At 35.0% G+C, this 9,186-nt stretch overlaps 1 protein-coding gene across 1 annotated transcript; it reads left to right on the top strand.

The window, feature by feature from the left end:
- Positions 1-473: 473 nt before the first annotated feature.
- Positions 474-4,203, top strand: LOC112766693 (uncharacterized). The gene is made up of 6 exons (XM_025812590.3): positions 474-925; positions 2,018-2,077; positions 2,161-2,227; positions 2,429-2,469; positions 3,567-3,626; positions 3,981-4,203. The coding sequence occupies exons 1-6, from the start codon at positions 860-862 to the stop codon at positions 4,032-4,034; spliced, it is 348 nt and encodes a 115-aa protein (XP_025668375.1). The 5' UTR covers positions 474-859; the 3' UTR covers positions 4,035-4,203.
- The last annotated feature ends 4,983 nt before the right edge of the window (positions 4,204-9,186 follow it).

Here is a 9,186-nt window from a genome sequence, read left to right as displayed (position 1 = left end):
TCAAAAAAATAAAAAACAAACTACAAAATACTATTACAAACACACAAACATATCTTATCCAAGATTATAAGTCCAGAAATACAACATAGCAAATTATAATCCATAAAATAAAATCTTAAAATACAACTTCCATTCTAAAAAAAACAATAAGATATAGTTTTTAACATCAAGTATTCTTTGATGGTCAGCATACTCAACAAGAAAAATCATAATTGCTTTAGATACATAGAAGGAGAGAAAATCAAGCAACTATTTCAAAATCAAACCCTAACTATTTCAAAATTATAAACCCTATATGTCTAATTGCTTTAGATACATAGAAGGAGAGAAAATCAAAATTATACAACACAGTGAGTAGGGAAGACGGAATAATAGGGTTAGGATTTTTTAATTGGTGAAATTACTAAAAAACCCACCTATGTTAGAAATAAAGTAAGGTTATTTAAGAAATTTTAAACATTCAGGAAATTATCGGGATGGGGCGGGGATCTCCGCTCAGATCCCCGCGCCTGTCTCGAGAGAATTTTGCTCCTCATCCCCATCCCCACGGAAAAAATTTCCCACCAATAGAATCCCATTCAGGGTGGTCTCCGCGAAAATCCCCGCCACCTGGAAATTTTTGACACCCCTAGTCACAACCACTGTATAACACCCCTCAATTCCATGACTTAGCATAACACACACCATTCTAATATCCAAAAAATGAGCCTAAATCAATGTGTTATAAACTTTTACTAATTTAATTAATTAATTTGAGCTAGTCATAATATTTTGACTGTGCTTCCTATTGTGTGTGTCTTTCTCCTTCAGGCTTGAAAGGTTTCACATTTTCGTCAGACTCACTCAATAGTGTTCAACAATGGACGAAGCTGAATTTCAACGCCTTCTCCAACTCTTCCCCGTTGTTCGTTCTCGCGATTACTGTGTACTCTCTCTTTCTCTCTCCCCTCTTGTGATTCTTTTTTACATGAATTTTTAGGGTTTATGCTTTTGTAATGTCTCCGTCTCATTGATTTTTTTTTTTAATCCATGTTGCGCTGCATAATCAATCTCACTTCGCTTTTAGCTCAATGATTCGATTTTTCGGTGAGTCATTTCGTGATTTTCGATTGTTTGCTTGCTGCTTCTATCTAATGCAGTGATATGCCCTTTTGCCTTTTACTTAGGTTTTAAGAGAGTTTTGGAATTTGAAGTATTCGTAGTGTGTGACTAGTTTGGAAATTTGAGGCGGATGCTATGGTTTTTATTTTTTATTTATTTATTTTTTGTTCTCTGTTTTGGTAAAACATGGTTGTCCACAAAGAATAGGTGGGGGTGTAGGGTGGGATCTTAAGAAGGCCCTAAACATGAATTGAGTGATTTGATTATTATAAGAAACATGACATATTTACCGGGGTTAAGAGGGGGAATTCAATATTAGTTAATGCAAAAGAGATTTAATGAGATAACAAGGCAGCCAGTTTGAACTTTTAAGTTCAACTAGACACTAGACTAGAGGCTTTATATATCTGAGGTTGATGAGTGGAGAATTCACACGTATGGTGTTCGGTGTTCCCTTTCTGGCAACTTTCTGCTTGACCTTATTTTAGAAGTAAATCTTCCTTTCTGATCCGTCTGGATCATGGAGATCAACCAGCTGATGCTAGGAGGATTTGTCCAGGCAGTTGCATTGCAAAACGGTTCATGTTATGTTGTTATTTGATTTCTCTTTGATTTATATCAGATGATGTTATTGGAAAAATCACCATTGTTTTCTCCATTCCGTTATGTTATATGTGAGAGTGAGACATTGGCACTTTGGCAGTATCTTGGGTTGTTTTTTTTCATCTTCCTTAAAATTTTTTTACATATTTGAATGGTTAGCATATTATATTATTTCATGATTCCCAAAGTATACTGAGGAACTTGATGGCCTAGAACCCAATTTCGATATTATAGCTTAAATATATAACGTACTAAGGCCATTCTATATTTGAGAATGTATTCAGCTAACAAATTGAAACCTGTTAAATTTCAGGCCGAACAAACATTATCTAGGCGGCTGTCCGGACAAGCTTCTGGATGTGCAAAGGATGAGGTAATAGTGCTGGAGCTGCTGTGTGCATTGTTGACTTCTTTTGAACATGTATGTAATGGTTGCTAACTTATTTGGCGCTGCAGCATAGGGAATGGCAAGATGCATGGGATGAAAGGGATATAAATTTTGAGAACCGAGGAAATAACCCACGTGAGTATCACACATAATCTTTGTTATTGAACAAATTTAACCTCTCTATTATCTTTGCAATATTTTGGTCAACTTTAACTGTCTAGAATGAGCATCAAAGTTCATTGAAATGTTTTCTGTAATACTTGTAAATTGTAACAATCTACTGTGTTATGCTTTTGAAATTTTTGTCCTTCTTATGTGAATTCTTTAAACCTACAGATTCATTTTGGAGCAAGCTGAAGTCAGAGGCTGCCAAGAAGGTAATAAGAAATTAACCTGTTTGCAATTAGCCAATTATATGCATGCCTATTCTCTCTCTGTCTTTTTCTCTCTCTCTCTCTCTCTCTCTCTCTCTCTCTCTCTCTCCACACACAAAAAGTAGAATTAGCATTCCTGTCAAAATTGTAAAAAAGGAAGAATAATGTAATATTTTTATTGAGGACTTTCTTTTGAGCCGTGATTTAAATCCTTCCTCACTTTTCAATACATACAAAAACACTCTAAAGTTTGAAGCTGGTTATACGAACTTCTAAGTGGGCGTTTGTGAGCTGTTTTGGATAAGCTGAGGCCTTGCGTAGCAACCGTGAGCTAGTATACTTGTTTTCCTTCCTCAATTGAAAATTTCTATTTTGGTTGGCTTTATTTTTATCGATTTTGTACAGAGAGGAGAGAACATGTTTCTAACCTAATGTGATAAGGCTTTTGTTGTTGTAGTAGTAGAGAAACATTCTAATCAACATTTCTACACGTGACCTATATTCAGTTTTCAGCTTTCTCTTTTCTTAGAGTGAAATCTCACCACGGCCCTTAACAATTTCACTAAATCCCTTTCTGCCCCTTAACGAAAGCATAATCTCATCGCGACCCCTATCCATTACTTCCGTTAGACATTCTGGCCATTACTTCCGTTAGACATTCTGGCCCTTCCGTCAAAGTCTCCTTCAATAGGAGTATAATCCCAACCCGGCCCCTAATCATCACCAACATCTACAACCATTCTTTGCATTCTCTCGTTCTCCTCTCAACCATTTTTAGCTACCATCATCACCAACATCCACCACCATTCTCTGTTTTCGCTGCACCACCACTGCCATCATTCTTCTTCTTTTTGACCGAACCAAAACCATGAAGCCATATTTCTCCTCCTACTTCTCTGTTCACCATCGACAATCCCGCGCCGCCACGGCTACCCTCTCTCCCTTTTTCTTCTCCTTATCCTCACAATCCCTCTCTCATCTATAATATGGATGGTGATGTTTCATAGAACTTGTTTATGTCATTTTCCAATGACTGTTAAACAAGTTCTCAAGAAAACTTAGATTGAGACTCATCTTTTCGGTTCTAATGTTCGAAACAGGTTGGTCCAGAAGAGGCCGAGAGATTTTGCAAGGCTTTCCAGCAAGTTCACGAGAAACTGGTATGTGTAATGCTAGTTGTTTCATTTAAGCTTGTATTTCCTATGTATATTACTTTGTAGGAGTTGGCGAAACATGTTAGAAACCAAATAATTTTGTTCTCATAAAGCTCCTCTGTATAATTCTCTTTTATAGATTCAGAAAATAATTTTGTGAACTATGTCTATAGTGACTTTAGAAAATTATTATAATGCATGTTTTGCAACAAATATAGATAGAAAATAATACAATCTCTCCAATGAAGTTTCAGAGAAAATAAAACAAAATAAAATATGTTCTCTTTGTTAGTTTTTTTTTTAAAAGAAAATTCATTTTGGTTTCTATTATTATTAATTTTTTATGGTTCATTTTATTAGGTCTATGAAGAGTTGAATTCAGATGCTGGCAGAAGCTTCATAAACTCTTCGTAGAGTTCAAAAGAAGAATTAAATACATGCTTTACTCCTCTTGAATTATGATTCAACAATCATCCATTGTAATTTTATTGTACTTTGTCAAAGTATTTGAATATTTAATTACATATGACATCTGTATTAGTTATTTACTATTTATTTATTTATTTATCTAGTTATTTATTTATTTTAATCTTTTAATTATTCCAAGTCTAGTTGAAGCTTACTTTTGCATTTTTATTTATTTATCACTATCCTCTCTTTTCTTTCTTTTACTATGTTATTTAATTTCCTAGCGATAATTTGGTTTGTTTCCAACTTTCCATTTTGTTGCTTCCAAAAATCATAAAATTGGCGGGTGTTGTGTGTTTGTGTGATAGAGTTATAACGTTACTCTCACAAGATTAAGATAACAATAAATTAAAATGTCTATGGAGTGTAGTGCCACTGAATGGACATTCTCTTCAAGGTGGTTATTCCAATAAAAATTTTATGATTGTCATTATGTGAAGATATTTTATTTTAATTTTTGAACAATAAATTGTAGGATTTAATTTTTATATGTTATAAAAGTGTTATTTTTATTTAAAAAATATGGCTAAACAAATAAGTCATATTTTTTAAATATTTTTTGGCATCTTTATTAGAATAGTTGCTTCCCCTACATATAATAGGAAAATTTTCAGGTATGAAAGTCACTTTATTGGCATTCCGAAATGCCACGCCTATGTACCGTTGAGATATTACATATTAAAATGTGAATGGTCCTGATCGAGTGGGTGGAAGCATAGGTGCACCATAGAAAAATGTATTCTTGTGTGTGGTTACTCGAGTATCCAAAAAGGAGGAACGTTAATTTACCTGGAAGGTGCAGCTTCTTAAGGAGACATGGAGGAGACCTGGCCATTGTTGTTGAGCTGAGCTTTTTTTTTGGACAGGTTGAGCTGAGGTTTGTGTCAGCCGTTCAGTGTAGCGGGCCAAGATAGGTTTCTTGTGTGGCCCAAGTATAACGTTGTGGAAGAAGGTGTTGGGTTTGTTATTGCCTGGGCCAAGAATTGTAAGTCATACTTGTTTTTATTACGGTGGATCATTTGAGCAACTGATTTGAAAAGAATTATTTTTGTAAGTTAAATGTTTTTGTTTCACCAAAAAAAAATGTTATTGTTGTGGTCATTTGCAAATAATTTAGAATGCACTTTAAAAATTTGAACTTGTTATCCCATACCCAATCTGCTTTTAAATCACTATAAATAGAATTAGCAACTCAAGCAGACAGCAATTAGATAAATAGAAAAAAAGCACTGGTTTTCTAGAATTTAACCACACCCCCCTTGCATTGTCATCATGGGTGGCAACCTATGAAACACGGATACTTTGTTAAGTTATCATGTATGCGTATTAAATACATTTTGAATACGACATTTTTCAACACGTATATGTTCAACTCTGTCTTAATAAAAAATAAAATTTTTTTCTCCAAACACGTTTGGACATACCTAGATACCATCACGTGTCAGCGTGTCCAATCTTATTCTTAACATATATTTTTAAAATAAATTTAGAAATAGTATAATATTATTTATTAAAACAAAAAATATTTTAAATACTTTATATAATTAAAATAAAATATTAAAAATAGTTAAAAAATTAATTTATATTTTAATATCAATAAAATATCAAAATATTATTATAATTTATTTAAAAAATATTTTATATTTTATATATATATATATATATATATATATATATATATATATATGTGTGTGTGTGTGTGTGTCCCCGTGTGTGTATATATATATATGTGTGTGTCCCCGTATTATTTTATAAGATTTTAAAATTCGCATGTCCGTGCATCACAGGGCAACAAATACCAATCTTTTGCCTTTGCTTTTATTCTAATTATTATGACTTTTTTCAATCTTAGCATTCTGCATGTGATGGCTCGTCCACTAGTTAATAATAATTTAAGGTTGCATAATTCGAGTGAAATGCCAATGGGGGCTGAGTTCCTAGATTCATCATCATCAAGCTCAAACAATAATACTAATGAAGGTCACAAATATGACAATAATGTTTTTCGAACTTTAGAGGAAGTTATGGAGTCTGGTCCTAGCGGTGGAGGAAAGGGAAACTGATGCTGGAGCGGCTGACAACCTATCGCCGACCAAAATATATCAAACTCATGTGCCACTTTTGTTGTGCTTCTGTACACGTCCAAATTAGAGTTTCACAAAATACACTTCACACCAGCTTCACTCAGCTTCTTTGACATCACTCTCAACCGGAACACACAGCATCCTGGCGATTCATGCTAGAAAGGTCACGCCGCCTCTAACATTTCTCCTACTCCACCTTAGCGAAATTACCTAAACTGTTTTTGGAGTTAAGCCTTAAAGTGGTCCCTAAAGTTTCACTCGAGCCTCAAAGTGGTCCCTGAAATTAATAGTTACCCAATTTTATTCTTGAACTTACACTTTGGGACTCATACTAATTCCTAAAATATTTTCCATTCATCGGAACACTAAAACGACGTCGTTTGTATTTTAAAAAAGAGTAAAGTATCGTTTTTGTCCCCAACGTTTGGAGTAAATTCTATCTGTGTCCCTAACGTTTAAATCGTCCTATTTGTATCCCTAACGTTTGTAAAAGTGATTCAATGTTATCCTACCGTCAATTACACATCATGAGCGCTTTAGTTTGAGTTTTAAAAATCTCTTCTTGAAGTTAGAATACAAATGTCTAGGATAGAATCGATGATCTATTCCAAAAAATAGCTCATCAAATGTTGAAACTAATTCCTACAACATTTACATAATTCACTTTTCTAGGGACATAATTGAATCTAAACACAAATAGTGGGTATAATATTAAAATCGACCACATCCAAGTGAGACCTAATTGAGAATGAATACATTCAAGTGAGAATAATTGAAAAATATAATCTAATTTGTTAGTATAATTGATAGTAGGATAACATTGAATCACTTTTATAAACGTTAAGGATACAAATAAGACGATTTAAACGTTAGGGACACAAATAGGACTTACCCCAAACGTTGGGGGACAAAAACGATACTTTATTCTTAAAAAAAAAAAAACTAGAGCCTCCCCCTCTGGCCCTCCCCTTTTCCTTTTCTCTTTTTCTTCTTTCCCCCTTATTCTTTGTTCCTTGACTTCTCTGTTGTGGACCACCGGCGCAACCCACAGGACCACCGAAGCCAACCCCTTTTCTCCACAAGCTCGCTACCGGCTGCCACCACCCTAGCACTGCCGTTGAACCTAGACCGCCGCGATGTCTCCCTCTATCGTTCCTTCCCAAACTGCCAGCCGCTAGCAACCCTAGAGACCACCCCACGACCCCTTCTTCTTCCCTCCTCCTCCTGTTCTTCTTCTCCTTGTTTTTCTCCTTCCCTTCACGCAAGACAAGCCACCGCTGCCACCACCTGCGCCGCTGGCCCGCGCCTTCCCTTCGGCCTCATCATCAATCATAGAACACGTCCCCCCAACCTCTCCCTCTAGTTTGTCAAAAAAAAAAAAGATGCAGAGACAGTGGTTGTGATCTGTTGTTTTTCAACAAATTCGCAATTATTTTTTTGTTGTTATATTTTTGGGGGTTAGCTTTGTTGGCGTGCTTTTCAAATTCTAATTTTTATTCATCTTTGTTGCTGTGAGAGAAGGAGAAGGGAAAGGGTCTCAAGTAGGAAAAGGGGGAAGGGAAAAGGAAAGGGAAAGAAGGAGGGAAAGGGAAAGAACCTCAGGTTGGGGAAGGAAAAGGAAAAGGGGAAGGGGGAGGGGAAGAGCCTCGGGTTGGGAAAGGAGAAGGGAAAAGGGAGGGTGTTTTTTTTTTTAAATAAATACAAAACGACGTCATTCTCAGGGTTCCGATGAAAAGAAAGCGTCTTAGGGACTAATATGAGTCTCGGAGTGCAAGTTTAAGGAGAAAATTGAGTAACTATTAATTTTAAGGACTACTTTGAGGTTTTAGTGCAACTTCAGGGACCACTTTGAGGCTTAACTCACCGTTTTTGCCCTACTCAATCTGGATAAGCATAATACCATGATCTAATAACACATCAATTCTACAAGGCCCATTTGCAAGTTATAAATCACCTACCCATTAAGCCGCCCAAACTGTGGCCTAATGAATAAACTGAAATTATTAGCTCACACTAAAAAATGGACTGCCTATTTGTGTCCACCTATCACCAAGTAGATAGACATTTATATCATTTTGAGTTTTGTTTAATAACAAACCTGTTAGGCTGTTACCATCTAGGCACCTACCGAACCGTACTTGGCATTTTAAAATAGTCAAAATCATTTGTGACATACCAAAAAGGCTTCCAATATGATAATGTGGATTGTTTCTCAAAACATGGCAATACTTTTTTCTATGGTTAGGTAATATTCTATAAGACATTTTATTTCTAAAGGTACAGTTCTTTTGAGATTTAGGATATATGATATTTAGCAATCAACATATGTATTTTTTAAAAAATTCAGTGTAAATATGATAAATTAAGTGATATTGTGTGCAGCATCACCAAATGGCACTGTAATTTGCTCCTTCAAATTATGTAACTTTTACGCCGTTGTCAGTTCATAAATTTATATAATACCATTATAAAGAGTGCATGACTAAATTACATGTTTTATGATTCTACATGCATAATATAAAATTTTAGCATTTACATTGACTATTCAACAAGCCACGATTATGTCAGTCATCTTTTTACGAATTCCAAATTCTTCCAAGGCATGTTTAATGAAGTTTCAATTTAAGCGATCATACGCTTTTTCGAAATCAACCTTCAAGGACATAAACTTTCTTTTTCCCTTCATTTTTTGCATATCATAAGTCATCTCCTTAGCAATGATGATATTATCCTATATAATTCTCCTAGGTATAAAGCTGGCTTGGCACGAGGATATTCGATCCTTAAGCAAGGGCTTTAACCTTTCCACCAAAATTTTTGTAAGACACTTATAAGTGACATTGCAGAAGGCTATTGGGCGAAGCCGGGAGATGAATTCAGATTGTTGACTTTTCGGTATCAAAGCTAGCAAGGTTTGGTTTACACCTTCAATGGCAGCAGGTTGTCTCCAAAACTTTGTAATGAACCTGACCAAAGATTTTCCAAGTGTTTCCCAATTATTCTTGAAGAAAAGG

This window comes from Arachis hypogaea, chromosome 17 (assembly GCF_003086295.3).
Source record: "Arachis hypogaea cultivar Tifrunner chromosome 17, arahy.Tifrunner.gnm2.J5K5, whole genome shotgun sequence".
Lineage (NCBI taxonomy): Eukaryota > Viridiplantae > Streptophyta > Magnoliopsida > Fabales > Fabaceae > Arachis > Arachis hypogaea.
Note: the sequence above shows the minus strand (reverse complement) of the source record. Positions and strands in the feature narration are given on the sequence as shown.

Excerpts from the sequence above, each read along its gene's own strand:
- LOC112766693 (XM_025812590.3), top strand. The coding sequence starts at position 860 with ATGGACGAAGCTGAATTTCAACGCCTTCTCCAACTCTTCCCCGTTGTT. Across the intron at positions 926-2,017 it reads TTCGTTCTCGCGATTACTGT|GCCGAACAAACATTATCTAG; the intron begins GTACTCTCTCTT and ends GTTAAATTTCAG. Across the intron at positions 3,627-3,980 it reads AGCAAGTTCACGAGAAACTG|GTCTATGAAGAGTTGAATTC; the intron begins GTATGTGTAATG and ends TCATTTTATTAG.